Source organism: Sinohyriopsis cumingii, chromosome 3 (genome assembly GCF_028554795.1).
Source record: "Sinohyriopsis cumingii isolate HCF-2022 chromosome 3, ASM2855479v2, whole genome shotgun sequence".
Lineage (NCBI taxonomy): Eukaryota > Metazoa > Mollusca > Bivalvia > Unionida > Unionidae > Sinohyriopsis > Sinohyriopsis cumingii.
In genome coordinates, this window is record NC_142963.1 from 65,657,466 (window position 1) to 65,675,755 (window position 18,290).

Below are 18,290 nucleotides of genomic sequence, written 5' to 3' on the forward strand. Positions count from 1 at the left end.
TGTGTATTAGAATAGACAAGGTAGAAAACAAATAATCATGACAGAGACATATGTTTTCCATTGCACTTTTCTTCTTACACCTCATGATCAAAATAAAATATGACCTGATGATGGAAAGATTTGAGAACAGTTGTAATCTTCATTGTTGAGAGTTACCTGACATTTGTGCTCTACTCGTGTACAAGGGCAGTACTATATTTCATTATCAATTAAAACCTTGGAGTAAACAGTTCCTTCTAGTTTTAATTATGAAATCCATTGACGCAAGATCCACTTGGCTTCGCAGTGTTTTTTAAATGCTAATTAATTATGCTATAGATCCTGTCAGATCATTTCAGATGAACATATTTAAGGGCAAGATTCAGCAGACCAGATCAAATTAGTGAAGGTTACCGATGGGAAATGAGGCTACCCATAGGGTGTTATAAATATGGTACCATGTAATGCCAGGAAATGTCGGATGCTTACTCTTGTAACTTTCTCACCTTTTGTTCTTGCTGACAGAAGTGTCAGAGCAATTCAAAGTAATACCTTGCAAGAGCAAAGATCAAACCAAATGTTGCCTACGTACAAGTGGTGTACATGAACTTACTTAAAATGGTAATCTTATTTTTTGTTGGAATGGATAGTTTGTTGTACTTGTAGAGAAAATAACACTTCATGCGATATTGTTATTCTTGGGATTTAACCTAAATGGAATCTATATGGATATAAATATTGTGAATATTTAAATGTAAATTGTATATCTTTGAAACTGAAGGAGTATGGCATTATTTCTATTGTTTCCATTTTCTATTTTATTAGTTTTCTTTCTTTGACAAAAGTTTCATCTAAACAAGGGACATTAAGGTGCAAAAGAGCATGAAGAATGGCTCAGATCTCTCTCTCTCTCTTATCTGAAAATGTTTTGATCATGAGGTGCAGGTAAACAAAATAGCATGATCTCTCTCTCTTTCTGATCTGGAAATGTTTTGATAATTAGGTGCAGTTAAACACATAAGCATGAAGAATTACTAAGATCTCTCTCTCTCTCTTATCTGGAAATGTTTTGATCACAAGGTGCAGTTAGACAAATGCGATGTAATACCTATGCCTCTCTCTTCAAAACAAAATTGTGGAAAAAGCATGTTTGCATTGGTGATGCAATTTCCTGATTGCTGGTAATCTACAGTAGCATACAGTGATACATGTAATATTGATGAAACCAGAAGTTACTAATGAAAAAGATGAATCCAAGGCATTGTTTTGGTCTTGTGTTATGCTCTGTGTTGAGTGATATATACATGGAGCCTGGAAAATTTACAAAATTAGCAAATTTGACTTATAATCCACATCGACTTATAGGCCAGCAAATACAGCAAGATCAGTGATTATTGTAAGTAAGTGAAGATTTAATTTGTGGTTTGAAGGGAGCAGGATACAGTAATCTTGTGGTTAACATAAATTTGGGAGGGAACAACATATATTTGTATTTGAGGAATTTTTGGAATAGTGCAAATACAACTCTCTTGATAAGCTAGTAGATGCTTCCAGATAAGGTCACTAGCACACGATATTCTGCCTATTTTACCTGGATGATGGGCAACCTGACAGTTACTCATATGCGATCACCAAAATTTACCAATTTTAACAAGGCACACTGAAGCAAAGTCCAACTTATAAATCACAAATACAGATACTAAGAGAAAGTTTGATTTACGTTCTGTTTATGTACGTAATCTTTGTAAAAGAATATTGCTATTGAGTGAATTTATTTCAGTTTCCAAACACCATATAAAGTCAATGGTAAATCTGCCTGCTGACCAGAAATATGGCAGCTGCTGATGTCATCCAGGAATTATCTGTTTTGATAGTCATAATAATAGCAATAATGGTATTTGTTCAGGAAGTTGAACATATATATAGAGGTCACCTGTTGTTCAGAGGCCATTTTGCCTTTTTTCATGGGTGGCTGCTATTGATGGGTTTGATTATATTTAATTTATAATGTAAAACTTGTTGCCATCCTTCATAATCATTTGTGAGTTACTGTTTTTTAGAGCGTGGTGAAGTTGCCCTGGCATAAAGATTTTGTTATGTAAGATTGTGTATTAAATTTTTTAATCATTTTTCGTTATTTCAGGTTTGTCTTGTTTCTCCAGAGTATAACGTAATGAAGATTTTTTTCCTTTCCTATTTTAAAATAGTTTAGTGAAAAATTCAATATGATATATACAATTTCCATTTGATTATTTTTGGACATAGTATTAGAAGCACTAGATATTTGTGTGCTCAACACAAGGCACAGCATATTATGTTATGAAATCTGTCCACCATCCATACATGCATCTGTGTCCACACAATCGCTCAAGTTGTCCTTTGTCTATGGTTACCAAACATTTTGGATGACTTGCACTTGGGGTAAAGAAGAAACCTCTTAATTTTGGTGATAGTGTTACAGACTGAAAGAAGAAAATTGGTTTATGCACAAAAATTTCACTATTTGCTGGACATGTCAAGTATGTCAAAAGCAACCATACATTTGTTACAGGATTTGCTGTTACCTCCGTATCATTTATTTTCGTTGGACTCAATTTTCGTGGTTTTTTATTTTTAAAAATATTTTCATGGGTACTTAAATTCGTGGTTTTGCCTGTCAAAGTTTGCATATTAGTAGGTATTTGATTTCATGGTTTAACCTCTACAAATACCCAAAATAATGAATACAAAAGAATAAAACTATGCTGATGCAAACAGCGGTTACTTTAATGTTTAAAACCATAGTACCACCTGTATAGTCATGAATTAAAGACCTGGCAACTTCAATAATTACACCGTGTTTTTGAACAAGTGAATAACATCAGTGGAAGCTGATGCAGCCAACAACACTAAAACAATGCTTCCATCTCTATGAGTACAAACAAAACACCTGTCAAGATTAATCACTTTTGCCATATTTTCGTTTGAGTGCTCAACATCAAATGAAGCAGATGCAGCCAAGAACACTAGGCCAATCGGTTATTAAAGTACATATGAATGATCTCTTACTTAAACCACTGTCCATCAAGTTGCACCTTCAGTACTTTCTGACAATTATGGCATTAACACAGTGGCTTAAGAGTGGTTAAATTCATCTTTGACCCCCTCGATTCCTGGACTTTCTAACCTGTCGGAAGCTGCGAACATTGCAGAGGTGCTTGCTTACCAGGCAGATAATGTTTGGGCCTGCCTCTTGTACAGACTGACTTCAACTACTAGACTTGACAGTAAATAAAGAGTACAAAGAAGAATAAAGGTCACACTTCCACCAGTGATATGCTAAATAGGTCATGGATGCTATCACGGAAAAAGATGTTACTGATGACGATCAGTGCACAGTATTAGTAAACCTTGCAACCTCATTAATCAAACCATTTCAAGCTGAATGGATAATTGCAGTTCATGTGACAATGAGTGAAAGATCTGACCTAATTGTCAGTGGTTTTGAGAAAGCTGGGCTTTTTTAATTCAGCAATTTGGGGATTATTTACCTGAGAAGTATTTATGAGTACCCTAACATGAGACTTGATTGACATGATGTTGATACAGTGGCTTTGTCCAAAAATCTGTGAAGTGTGAGCTTTAATACTCTGCTGTAATTAGTGTATATACATAGTGTTTCATTAATAATAGTGTTTCAAGAAATAGTTATAGTATTTTACCAGATTGTTGTTCCTTTGGAAAAATGCATGGATAAAATGAAATGAGCTTTCAGATGAATTTAAATGTTTCAAGAACAGTTGTACTCGAATGAAGGATCGATTTGAATAATTATCAGATTTAATTTTCATATATTGTTATTTTGTATGATTTTTTTTTTCATTTTCAGTATTACTATTGTTTGAATACCTTATGCTTTTTCTGTTTTCTCTCTATCCTTACTTAATTCACATATCATTTTAAGGCAGTGAGTGTAAAATTACAGGTATTGGATACCTTATTGAACATATACATTGAATCATATAAAATGATCTATAATTCTTGCTTCAAAAGGTTAAAATAAAAAATAAAACAAACACATGTAAAAGCTAATATTTAATTAGCAGATTACCTATTGACCATGATTTATCAAATACAAGTAGCTGTGTTAATCTCTAGGACTGTAAGAAAATGGGGGGGGGGGTCATTATCCTACGTGGCTTATTTTTTGTTGTGGATTTAAATTTGTGGTTTGTGGCAACAATCAAAACCATGAAAATTGGTCCCCCACGAAAATTGATGATACTACAGTATATCAACTTGTTTTGATTTCTTTATCCATCATGCTTACAAATAAACACTTTAATGAAGTAAAATTCATTGGTAACTAAGTTTAGTTTTCACATTGTTTCTTTAACAAAAAAATTCAGTGGAGACTTCATTGTTTTTTTTTTTTTTTGCTAGACAAAAAATTTATTGCCATGCAAGTGTATTTGGTCATTATGTTTTTCTAGTTTGTTTAAATATCCTATAGCCTCAAAACAAAAGGCTAAACTGGTGTGAAGGTTTATCTTCTGGTCTTATCAAAAGTCTTATAATTGAACAATTGCTCCAGGGTCAGTACCACATACATAATGCATCAGTCACTTACACCACATGGTTTGTGTTGCAGTGTATAAAGCACATGATAACTTCAGAACAAAATGTATTAAGCTTGGGCCTGAATTAAGAAAAGAGAGTACTAGCAGCAACAAGTAATTTTTATTATCTTCCAAGACTTATTTGAGTACCTGATTCACCATCTGGAAACACCTATAAAATTAGGTATTATGTTTTTTTTAGGTAGTATGTCAGTTTGTTGTAATTTATTAATAACTGTTTAAGAACTTTTTTTGAATGCTATTTTTGGGTGAAATTCTATGGATACTTTTCTGAGTGTGTGTGATCTGGATTTTTGATGGAGCTTTAACAATTTTTCAGTCATATTGCTACAATGTCTACATTGTGACAGTTTATAGTGCACTGGGGCATCATGCAGCATGTATGTAGCATGTGGGTTAACAATTAAACACTTTTTTAATTTTTATTCTGGGAATAAAATCATTGGGTTAAATAAGGCCATATTCTGTGTACATGATATAAACATGATCACATGACCCCCCCCCCCCCGATTTCGCAACTTGGGGGAAATTTAAAACTGCATCTTATGATACAATATAACCTTTATTTTAAGAGAGATTTCTCAGTTTTCGGGCTTTTACACTTGGTATCAAGTTGTTTTCTCTGTTGTTGTCAGATTTTGAGTTAATTATCTTCAGATCATTTGCATTTCAAAAGGATTAATTCTTTATTCTCTGGAAATATTTGAAGAGTGCTCACACAGATTTTGGAAAGACATTGTTTACAAGTTTAATTTGGACTTCCAACACCAGAGTGCCATTATTTGTATTTCTACAAGGAACTGTAGATAAGTACAGTGCTGACTATAGCATATGTCATAATCATCCGTCTTGGGATTTTCCATCAGGATTCGAATTTGAAATTATTAGAACATTTATTACAAGGACTTTTGGGGACCCAAGTGGCCAAGTGGTCTAAAAAGGCACTCTCTGTTGCGGATCACTGCCATCTCACCTGTCTGCGACGGTTCGAGTCTTGGATTTAGCCAATGTGGGTATGTGAGAAAGCTTGCCAGTAGCTTCTCGTGGGCTGGTGGTTCTTTCCAAGGTTTTCCCGGGTTCTTCCTCCACCATTAATACTGACCGCCATGTATAGCCTATTGTTTGCTGAAAAATGGTGTTAAACCCAACAACAACTAGGACTTTTGTAATTTCGTGGATTATTCTTAGATTATTTTGGGATTTGATTCTTGAAGCTGTACATTCTTCTCTTTTTTTAATTTTACAGAATATTCCAGGAAAATAAATTATTTGTTAAATGTTAAAAAGCTTATTTTCACTCTTTCTGTTTTACTGTTTATTCGAGCCTAAACACGTAATACATTGTGAGAAAAATAGTGCATAAGTCAATTGACTTGGGATGGTTGACGATACTTCGAGTGGTCTATTCATAGATAATGTTCTTGTATAAAAGCTGATACCCTTATAAATGAAAATTCTCCTTTTATAAAAATCCCAGAGAATGTATTTAACCATTTATTAAAATCAAGGATAATTGTGTCATTAGAGAATATACATTTTGTGTCTTTCACTATTTTAAGTTTCATTTGTGCCCCATTTTCATTTTATTTGGAGTACTGAAAGATTGCAACATGAGATCTTTTCTGATTCCATTTGATCATTATTTTTACAATAATTAAATAAAGGTATTCCACTTTTTGTATTAAACTTTCCAGAACCTGATCAATCGACGGTGGATGGGAATGAGTGCGGAGGACAAAGGGGAAATCAGAACCCATGTCAATCGATTTCTGCTGGAACAGCACAGAACGGTGCCCTCCTTCATCAGAAACAAATTGGTCAAGGTTGTGGTGGACATTGGTCGAATTGACTGGCCTCACTTCTATCCAGACTTCTTCACCAGCATTCTACAGGTAGTGCTTGGGATGATAAGTGTGTCTGGTTTAATAACCACCTGCTTTATCCTCTTAGCACTGAATACTGTAAAGTAGTTGCAAATCATACTCATTTTCTTCCATAGATATGTACATAACAATAGTAGCAGTTACAAATAAATTACACACCTGTTATATCTTCAGCATTTTTCTGACTCATTCAATAAGTCTCTAGCACTCAAGTGAGGAAGATAAGATGAACAAGCTTGTAAATATAGCCTTATGTTTAATGATTAAGATCTCATGTTTGAAATAGTATTTGTTTCATTGTAGATGGAGAGAGATGGGTTTTATTTCATAGCCATACCTACCCAGTTTTTGTCTCATAAAGGTGTTTTTTTTTATAGCTGCACTGGTTGTAGACCAGAAGAGCTTCACGTGTGGTCTGTTTTCCATAATGTGTCTGTTAGCACATGGTTGTTATCACTAAACTATTTTGAAGATTACCATGAAATTTTGTACACACATTCAGACCAAAGATTAGTTGTTCCTCAATGAAAAGGTTGCTGCTTGGACATCATGTATGGTCACCATATTGGTCATTTTGTAATACTTATCTTGAAGTGATAGGCACATTAATATCTGTTATTCAATGAAAGAATTTGTATGTTTAGTTGGTCCAAAATCTTGCTATCACTACTGATCCAGAACAGATGGTCATATCAGGATTGAGTTTTCATTGACTTCTTATGATGTCTGTTTGGTCTGAAATGAAAATTGGGCCAATCTGATGTTAATAAGTTTGTTTTTGCTACTCCTCCTAATCAGAAAGTAATGGGAGAAATATTTCTTAAGATGTCCAGTTGGTTCTTAATGAAAATTATACCAGTGTAACCTCCAGTCTTGACAATCTTGTTATTGTTATTTTTATGTAAACATGGGGTTTTCACCAAAAGTTTTCAAATCATGTTTATAGTCTGACTCTACATCCCTGTTTATTTGTACCCCCCTACTGATTTCAAAAACGAGAATGTTTAATGTGATAATAAGTGCATAGAACTAAGTCAATTGAATCATTAATTGATAATTTCTAACCTGACTCTGACTAGAATGGCACTAATGCTGCCATCCCCTGCACTATTTCATGCTTAACGGACATTCCATACTAACATGGTACCATCTTGCATACACTATAGGCTAGTTTATTTCCTTCAGACAACATAATGACATAGTTCATCCTGTTCAGCAAATGCTGAACAATTGCATAAATTACATAACGTTGAGAATTTGGAATTATATCCCTCTGCATACATGAACATAGAAATTAAACCGCTTGTTAAAGCCACATGAAAAGCATAGTTGTCATTTTCCTTTGCTTGATTCGACATTGTAAATATTGGAAGCAGACGACTTATGTATGTACATCTGTAGTTGTGATACACCCCTTTGCTGAAAATGGACTTGTCCAGAAACTGGAAATGGATCCGAGCATGTCCGTCTATTGCACTGAAAACTAACGTTAAACATGAAACACGCATAAGATGATGGTGTTATGGCCTTTTTCTCAGTCAGGTTAGAAACTATAAATCAGTGAATGAATTGACTAAGTTCCTTGCACTTTTTATCACAATAAAAGTTTCCATTATTTAAATCGGTATGGGGGTACAAACAAAAGGGTTTTGCATTATCAGACTATAGTTGGTCTTAAAGGAAAATGGTAAACGGATATCCAGCATGGACACCATTGTAGCCATCTTGTAAATGTTGTTATTGTTACTCCTAAATGGAATTTTCACCAGAAGACTTATTGATGTTTTGGACCTAAATGAAAATGAACTTGATCTGACACCCATTATAGCCACCATGGTGGCCATCTTGAAAAAATTACTACTCATTCTAAATTGAGGCTGATATTGACCTAGCTTTTTCACCCACAGAGTTTGTTCTCAATGAAATGGTGCCAGTCTTGCATTCAATATGGACATCACAGTATCCATCTGGAAAATCTTGTCATCACTACTCCAGAAGAATTGTTGGCATAGTGACATAAGGTTTTCTCCAAAATACTTGTCTAGTTGGTCCTAACTGGCATACAATATAGCTAAACGACAATGATGTTGACCCTGACCTTACAGATAATGTGTCTGACACAATGGCTAATTTTGAAGCTCTTATCCTACAAGAATTTCTGTCAAATACGTTACTGAATCACATTAGCATTAGGAAATTACTCCTTGCGACCTCTGAATCCAGTACACCATGTTAGTGGGGGGAAAATGTCTTTTCCTGTCGTTATATAGCCTGTAAACTAAGGGAAGTAACTCTTACAGATTAACTTCTTTTGTTCCAGCTAGGTAGCCATTCATGTACTGGATGTAACCAGTTTAAATTTTCACTTGCATATGTGAACAGTGACTGTGAAGAATCCATTGTAATTTATATTTAATTTTGACCATCCAACATTTTGTTTCTCAGTGGTATAGCAAGGCAAATCATTGATATACTTGTTGTATTTAACATTTGCATCTTTCCAAGTGAATTTATTTGTATTTATGCATTTTTTACATTAGTTATTGTCAGTGTGATATTGATCTGTAACACTCGTTTTCATGTGTGTAATTTTATTGTGCTATAAAATTTAGGTTTATTTTGCACTTCCTAGGTCATCTTGGTAATGCAACGTCACCTATTTCTTTAACAATCTGTATATTTGTTATGCTTATTTGTGTTTTTTTTCTTTCTCATTCATTATGGAGATGTCATTCAAGTGCAAGAATTTAGATGATTTAAAGACATGGAGGATAACATGACATGACATGCCTGGCCTGTACAAAATGTTCTTTCTCATACCCATTTAGCATGTGTGCAATATTGCCAGAAAACGTTCATTCCAGTGACTTGAGAAGTCAATTGATTGACTTTAAAAAATACATACTTTAAATCTTCTGAGCACGAACGTATTAGGCATTCATTTGAATTTGGAATTACAGACCAGTTTTATGAGGATATTCAGATGCTTCCCCCCGCCTGCCTCAAAGATACATAAAACATTACCTGTAGTGATGATGACTTCATTCCCAGTTGCAGCCACACTTGAGTTTCCACTAGAGCTGTATTGGAATCACACATGATAAGCATACCAGAGGAGAGATAGCTGAGGACAGAAAGATTGCAAGGGTCATTCTCAGCAACAGCAGCAACCTTTATGTGTCTAGCTCAATTGTAGGCAGCCATATGCCCCTAACTTCTGCAGGCAGGCCAGGAGAGAGAAGAGAAAACAAGCTTTTCCTCCCTCAAGTCTCCTGCCAGCCATCAATGACTTGCTGTTCCTCATGCCTGCTGGCGACCTCCCCCATTCACATGACTGCTGTTATGCTAAATGTGGGTTGTCCTATTTCCCAAAAAACGATTCGGCCATCCAGATCTTTTTGGATGGACCCCACTCATATTTCATTCATCCACCAATACCCCACTTTCATTATCCACCTTCAACACACAGATCCCAAGCAATCCAGTGAAGGCTTATTTTTAAAAAATGGACTCCTGATGTTTCTGTTCCAGACCTTTTCTGATTACAATAGTCAGTGAAAAATTAAGACCTCTCATAGAGGTAAGCAGACTGAAGCAGATTGTTACTGCCTTTGAACTCAGGAGGGAGAATGCAAGGTCTGTCCTTGTGTCTGTGCAGCATGCAGAAAACCTGGTCAATTTCAACATGTCTGACAGATTTTCATATTCACACAGTATCATCCAAGTATTTTTGCTTCAGCTACATTAGGGTAGCAGATCTGCCAACCCTTACAATTTTGCCATAAGTGTTACGTAAATTACCCTTAAAATATGGACTTGCGGCATGAAAGCAAAAACTACAGAAAAATGATCGTTGCCGAAAAATCTGGATAATTGGTATATCCGTATTTGATTTGGATCTGGTTTCATATTAGAATTAGTGGAATTAGTCAGGGAACCAGACTAACTTTACAACTGCACCTCAGACACTTTAAACTGCACCCATTTTTTCATGTGAAGCGTCTGCATGATCAAACTGTTGATTATATGTTTTATTTAATGGTGTCCAGTAAGTGATGTATGTTTAAGATGAAAGGAAATAAAGCTTCTAGAAAAGTTGTAATAATCAACACAGAAGAATAAAAAGGAGTACTCAGATCCTTGTAAATAAAAACTGGAAAGGACAGAGTTATGTTTATTGGACATCACATGTCAATTTTAGCATGTCTCATGGCGTAAGATATGATTGCCATTGTCATGTGAAATGGGAAAAGAATTTTCAAGAATTACGTTAAGTTGAGAGCAACAAAGTCCTTGAGCTGCATAGGGTTTGGAACTAAAGTTTGTGCAACTGTACTAGTGGTAAATGAAGTCTGAGTGTACTTTACAAGCTTTTCAGTTGAACATAATGTTTATTGTCACTGCATGTTTCGAATACTGAACATTTAATTACATTTTCCAGCTGTACAATAGCAGTTGGATATTTTGTTACACATTACTGAAAATTGGACAAACTTATGGAAAAAATCAACTCCCTTACTGAGATGGACTCGTTAGGGTTGGCAGGTCTGGGGTAGTGTACCAGTTCAGCACCCTTACATTTGTCGTCAGTCTTGGCTCTTGGGCTTCACCAAGATGTTGCACTGCGCTATGTCCCACTCCAGGACATCTTCCTCCTCAGTGATGGTGGTATGCCTGGACAATGTACTGCAAAAATGTAATTTTGGTTTTGGTTCTTGATATGAATCATAATCTCCACCTCATTTCACAGTTTAGGGTAGATAGTAAATGTGGAGAAGATGGCTCTTGTCTTTTCTCTGCATTTTGTTCATCTAGGTATGGAGTTTGTAGCTCATATAATCCTGATTTATCTTCCTCGCAAATACATTGACAGTATCATCACAGAAGGCATCTACCAGAATGATCATTTTGGTTTGGGAGTTTCCTCAACTCCTCAGCCTGCTCATTGTGGCAGCATACTTGTTATACCTCGGCCACTGCAGATCAACCTTCTAGTGCAATGGTGCCATTTCTTGGATCTAGAAGATCACCAGACCCTAATCTTGACCAAAGTAAGACCTTCCTTATCTACTGGTAAGAGAGCAAACGGCTAGCAGTCGGAATACCTTTGGAAAACACTGACAACCAGACATCACAATTGATTCAGATGCCATTTTATCTGATTGGGGGCACACTTCCTACCAGACTTTATGATGGTCAGCAGCAAGTGGACACTGCAGTTGAAGGCTTTTAACACCTTTCCCCTCGAAATGAAGGCCATTCTTAATGGCTTCCATGCTTGGTTGGGATGCATTCAAAGGATGATAGTTCTGATAATGTTGAATAATATGGTTGTAGCAAGCTGTCTCTGCAAAGTGGGGGGAAATAAAATCATTCTGCTTGTGCATTATGATAAGGAGTGTCATTTTTTAGGTATTATATAAACATACAAGTTCAGCACATTCTGGTCAGGCTTAGTGTCCAGCTTGAATGCTCATACGGAGTGGTCTCTCCATATGTCCATCTTCCTTTAAACCTGTACCCCCTGGGGCTGACAGATGCTAGTCCTATTCATGACAAGTGGAACAACAAACTACCCACTTTTATGCCCCAATGTTTGGGCCCAGAGGCATGGGTCACTAACACCCTATCAACCAGTTGTGTGAGGGAATGGGGCAGGGATTACAAAATAGTTCTGATTGCTCATCTTCTATGGGACATATCCTGGATCAATATTCTGCTTGATTTGCTAATATTAATGATGTCACACCGTTCGCAGCTTCTGTCCCCAAATTGTCTAACTTTCTTTCCATTTTTGGAGATGAAAAGCTTGCCTCAGTCAAAATCAGTGGATTCTGTATATAGCCTGAGACTGGTTCAGACATTATGGAAGAGACAATTTTAGCAACAACAAGGAACTTTCTGATTTGTTGTCGAATTCAGATATATCTAGGCTATACTCACTCACCTTGTTCTCAGAATGGAACCTCACTTGGGTCTTGCTTTCTCAAGCAGTTTTTGTATAAGGCTTTTTTCCTGTTAGCTTCAGCTTGCAGGGTGAGAGAGTTGGATGCACTGTCCATGGATCTGAAATGTATACATTTTATTCTGATGCCTCATTTCTACAAATAACACAACCTGATTTTGTTTCTAAAAACAGGTTACTTTTGATAAGCAACCAACAAATAACTATTAGCTCTTTCTTCTCCATCAGTCTTGAAAGAGACAGATGCTGTCAGAGGCATGTAGCCATCAAAGGTTGTTCCTACCGGTTAAGGCAGGAAAGTAAGACAACCCCATAAGTGCTGACCACTTGGTTAAAGGGGGTTATTATATCAGCATATAAGAACTCTCACAGAATCATGTATGACTTTTGAAGATTTCAGCTCATGAATTATGAGCTTTTTCATGGACCTGACCTTAAATGCAACATCTCAGTTCAAGATGGAATCATTTGGCTGCCTACTCTTCTCTTTTCATGGCCTCACAAACGAAGAGAGCTGAATCTTGTCAGGCAACTGTGAACAGTTACCATACTCCATTCATGACAGCATAACCTCAACCTGGGTTTGGACCTTACAACTTTTGCTGGATTCACCAGAAAAACTTTTAAATGTAAGACAAAAGCCAGTGAGGGATCCAACAGTGATCGTCTTCATGTTTGTAAACATGCTTAATCTTTGGTTTTGATAATCTCACATGAAGAGTAGTTCATCCTTTTGTTAGAGCAATTATTGTACTCCTTACAGGGTGTTGTGGGTTACGGTTGGATGCTCAAGCATTTCCTTTTCTTACCTCTTCTCCAAATGTTAATGTGATTGGGCAGTGTATTTGACAGAGAAAGAAAATTACTTTGTAAATTATGTTTTTCCAAAAGTACTTACCTAATCATATTACTGTTAGTCACTCCCATCCTTTGTCACCAATGCAAGCATCTTGTTATAGGCTTCACTGAAACTTAAACTGGTTGTATCTGGGATATGGGTGGCAACCTAGTGGTAACAAGGGGAGTTCATCTGTAAGAGTTGTCTCCTTTTGTCTGTCTGAACTAATGATGGAAAGACCTTTTTCTGGGAGTACTGGATTTGGAGTTAACAGACTAATTTCCTAATGTTAATGTGATTGGGTAAGTATTTTCAGAGAAACATAAATTACTAAAAAGTTTCATATCAGAGATGGTTTCAACACTTGACAGTTATTATCCATCCTCTTTGGTTCATCTGTTTATCCATTAGCACACGTTCGTTTTCACTACTTGCCTTAAACCAGTTGTTGAAGGCTTGCCATAAAACTTAACACACACACACACAAACACACACACACATACACACACACACACACACAAAGCAAATATGGTGTCACTAAGATATCCAGTATAGCCTCCACAGTGGCTACCTTGAAAATCTTATTATCACTACTTCTGCTAAACAGATGGCTGTTTCAACATCTTGTGTTCACTAAGAGTTCTTGTGATGTCAAGTTTGGTCCTAAATGAAAATAATGCCAATCTAATCTTCAATGTGGCCATCATGGCAGCCATCTTGAAAATCATTATTGTGCTACTACTCCTGATTGGAATGTTAAATCAAAATGGGATTTTCATCAAAAGATTTATGATGCATAGTTGGTTCTAAATGAAAATGGTGGCAATCTCCGTGTAGTAGCCATCTTAACAAGTTTGTTTTATGACTACTTTTCCTTTTTAAATAGTTGTGTCATTGTCATATTAACAATTGGTTTGCTCAGAGATCATGCTGTCACAGCTCCTCCTTGTTGGATGGTTATATCAGCATCAATGGTTGATGCAAATTACCATATTGATTTCATATCAATATAGAATTTTCACCAATAGGCTAGTTACAAAGTCTAATTGGTCCTAATGGGGAATTGTGCTGGTCTTGTATCAATGATGGCCACCATGACAGCCATCTTTGAACATCTTGTTCAGCTACTCCTGAACAGATACTCATATATCAACATATGGTGTTCACCAAAGGACTTGTGATGTCTGATTGATCCTAAATGATATTAGTGGCATTTTACATTGAATATGGCTGCCAGGTAGTTTCAACACTCAGTGGTCAAAAAGAAACTGTCTTGTATTCCTTAAAATTTTCTTCAGGTGGTAGAGCTTCAGTCCCTTTAAGGGAATCTTGTTGGTAATATATTGTATATACTCGCATAAAAGCCTGTTTGTATATATGCCGACCCCCAAACTGAACAGGTATAAACACTAAAAAGTGCATGACCCATGTATAAGCTGACCTACAACTCTAAGACATCTCTAGATGCATGAGGTAAGTTCTAGATGCATTTCTTTGGGTAAACTTACAGCTTAAAAAAATTACATGTATACTTATCTCAAGGTTGGCTTGCATGATTATTAAAAAGAAATGGTATAAGCTTGCTTGAAAAGTAATTTATTTAGTTTTCTGTTTTCTTATAGTTTTTGCCTAATTTAGATTTGTGTATATTTTGATTGAACAATGACAAGAATTTAGCAGTCGTGAGTTGCTGTAACACTATCTCTTCCTTTTGACTCGATTATTGTTTGCTTATGCATTATTGCATTGGACATTTTATGTCAGTGCACCGGCAATTATGTTTTTACTTTGCTTTGAAATTGTAAATACCTAACTGATTAAAATATGACAACACAATGAACAAACAGTATGGTTCAATTCAACACTCGCAATTAGGCTACTGAACTTATTTACATAATGGTACCACCCATGTACATTGTATGTTTGATTACTTGCTGAATTAAGTACATCCCTTGGATTCAAATCATGGGCACCATTGCGCTACACTTTAATGATATCTCCAAAATACAATAATAATAAAGTTTCAGAAATAATGCTTCAAAAATTATGCAAATATTGTAAAAGCTGAGTTGTAGTTTGCTTTGATGTCAATTTTCACACGGGGGAGGGGAAAACGATTTTTGGCGTCGTTCCACGCCTACCTCCCAATTTCATCTCTTCCAATTTTTGCAGAGAACTCCAGATTATTACATTATGTCTTCGATTTTCATTTCTTCTAAACCAGAAAAGTCCTACATGTTCTGTTGTATCACCTGTGAATTATTGTTGTGACAAAATAATTATTATAAAGAATTCGCTTCTTCACTAAATAGAATGTTATGTTTAAACATTATTCACATAAATTAATGATTTTTTTTACCTCTACAATAATAAAAAAAATAAAAAAATGAACCAGAACACAAAAAAAAACACAACAATAAAATTGTCCACAATTAATTTTAATCCCAAGAATGATCGCTACGAATGCTCTAACTCCATATGCTGTAGCCCCATTCCCACAAATGAAACTTACACGAGTGAACACCTGGCATTTTTATACCATATATATCACCATCAATAAATTAAAAGAAGGAATGAAAATACATACCATGCAGCAAATGTGTCCCCAAAAAACTAATTCAGAATACATGTTTTATAATAAACAAAGCTAAATGCTGTACAAGTTGACAATAAGGGAATACGGTCAGATATACAACATGGGGAAAATAGTTGGCACATGTACGGTACCATGAGGCTGACTATTTTGGTACCTTTAGTTCAACAAAATTGGGAATCCTTTGCTGGTGCTTGCATAACACACAATAGTGTATGTAGAAACATGGTTTCTTTGAATTATGACTGAGGGCCAATCATTTTCACAAAAATAGTTGCATTGATAAGGATTAATTTTTAATTAGTCGCATTGGCTTTCTTGCTTGTTTATTTAAGACTAATCTTTAGCTATTGTGCAGTTTGACCACAGCTGACCAGAATATGAAAATAGGACACGTCCTGGGGGAAAATAGGGCATGTCACAGGGAGAAACAGCGAGTCTTTTTTCATGCATATTGGACCAGGAAGATCATCAATATTTAGTGAAAACAAGGCTTTAAAGATGCCATGAAAAACCTCCCGATTTTAGGTCCCAATCTCTGTCATTTTTTTTTAATTCAGTCTCCCTACTTGGCTTGTGAAAAGTTCATAGGTATGCCTTACACCCCGTTTTACAAAACCCCGTAATCGTAATCGTGCTAATATTATGGAATAAAAGGCAACTACACATCGATGTACTGGTATAGTTACTGGTCAAAATTTCCTCATCACAAGCCAGCTTCAGGATTTTAATGATTAACTGGCCGGTGCTGCTGTCGCAAAATGAAAGACAAGTGGCCAACTAGCAACATAGGAGATGCCGAAACATCAAGCTTTCCATTGTGTGGAAAGTTATGATGTTTGTTCAGCTAAAACACAAAACTAAAATTGATTGATGTTGATCTTAGTTGATCTGTATGATAATTTTAGCTTTTATTATTACCACTCTTCATGAACATGTCAATTATGATGGTTATGTTCCTTGTACAATTGAAAGTGTGTAACTTGTTTAAAATATTACCTCAATTTGTAAGATCGCTTATGTCATTGAATATAAGTAACTCATGAGCAAGTGATTCAATGTAAATGAAACATTTTTTTAAGGACTAGCTAAATTGTTTTCTGGAAGAATGCAATTTGGTTGAAACAATGAATGAAGCAAAATCTGCATCTGTTTGAATTTAAGTGACACTATGTGTGCATTGCACTGACTAAGTACTGTACATTATAGTTCAGCATGGTCTCCCTGGTAAACTCAACCAGCCTGCAAGTTATGTAGTCTGTATTTACCTTTATTTAATTTCATGTTGGAGAAATCAGAAAATATGCACATGCAAAATAATAACAAAATTAGTCATAGTACTTTAAAACAGTTTAATAATTGCTGGGTCACCGAAAGTTACTTTTTTACATGCCTATGTTTTAGGACACTGAAAAAATTATTGTTTCATGTCCCAAGATTTACAGCCATTACCAAAGTTAACACGAATACCTAAAAACTGTCAAGTTTAGACATTGGCCTGCGGATAAGCCCCCCCACCTTCTTCCAGGCCTTTTTTTCCCCCAAATTATTCATTTTATACCCGAGTATATACGGTATATTAGGATTAAGCATTAATAAGATCTTTAAATATGTACTGTATTTATTTCACTATTGCATGAGTACAGAGTTTTTATAGCTCATTTGTCCATACAACCATGTGAGCCTATCTTATGGTCGAGCATTTGTCACCCATCAGCATGCTATTTTAAACTGCCTTTAAACCAGTTTCAGACATTTAGAATGGAACATCTAAATTTGAAAGGCTTTCAAGCTTGTATAAATGATACCAATCTGCCATCATATGTGGCTGCCATTACTGCCTAGTGGTTAGAGCATCTGCCTCACATGCGGAGGTTGTGGGTTTCGATTTCCAGCCGAGAGGTGTGAGACAGTTGTTGCTGATAGGTGAATGACTTGCAATGTGACTTACCATCTTATTAGTCAGATGAATAGAAATTGGATTGAGGAGACTAAACCATATATCTCATCTACATTACAGCTGATTCAGCAGTCCGATGCAGTTGCTCTTGGAATTACACTGCTTCAGACATCCTCGGAAGAGTTGGCTTGTCCCCGTGAGGACCTCAGTATGGCCAGAAAGGAGGAGCTTCATAAACTTCTGTTACAGCAGATTCCTACCATACTGGGATTACTCAACAGTCAGTATACAAGCCCCCTTGATTGTTTAGAAAGTACTTTTGTGGTATTGAGTTTGAAATAGTAATATCATTGATGAGCAAATATCCTTTTCAGATCATTAAAACATCCTTTTGTATTCAGTCATTTCTCTTTAATTTAGTGCAAACTTCACATCTAAAAATCATCTCATAAACCAGACTCTGTTATTCTGGATAAGATTTTGATGGTCTCAAATAAACTGTTGTATCACTGA

General features: G+C 35.7%; 1 protein-coding gene across 1 annotated transcript in view; it reads left to right on the forward strand.

The window, feature by feature from the left end:
• Positions 1-18,290, forward strand: part of LOC149803008 (exportin-6-like) — a 142,767-nt gene that overhangs the window by 24,588 nt on the left and 99,889 nt on the right. The window contains exons 4-5 of the mRNA XM_089952548.1: positions 6,293-6,490; positions 17,898-18,057. Coding sequence (XP_089808674.1) covers positions 6,293-6,490; positions 17,898-18,057 — 358 coding nt within the window. The remainder of the gene's footprint in view (positions 1-6,292; positions 6,491-17,897; positions 18,058-18,290) is intronic.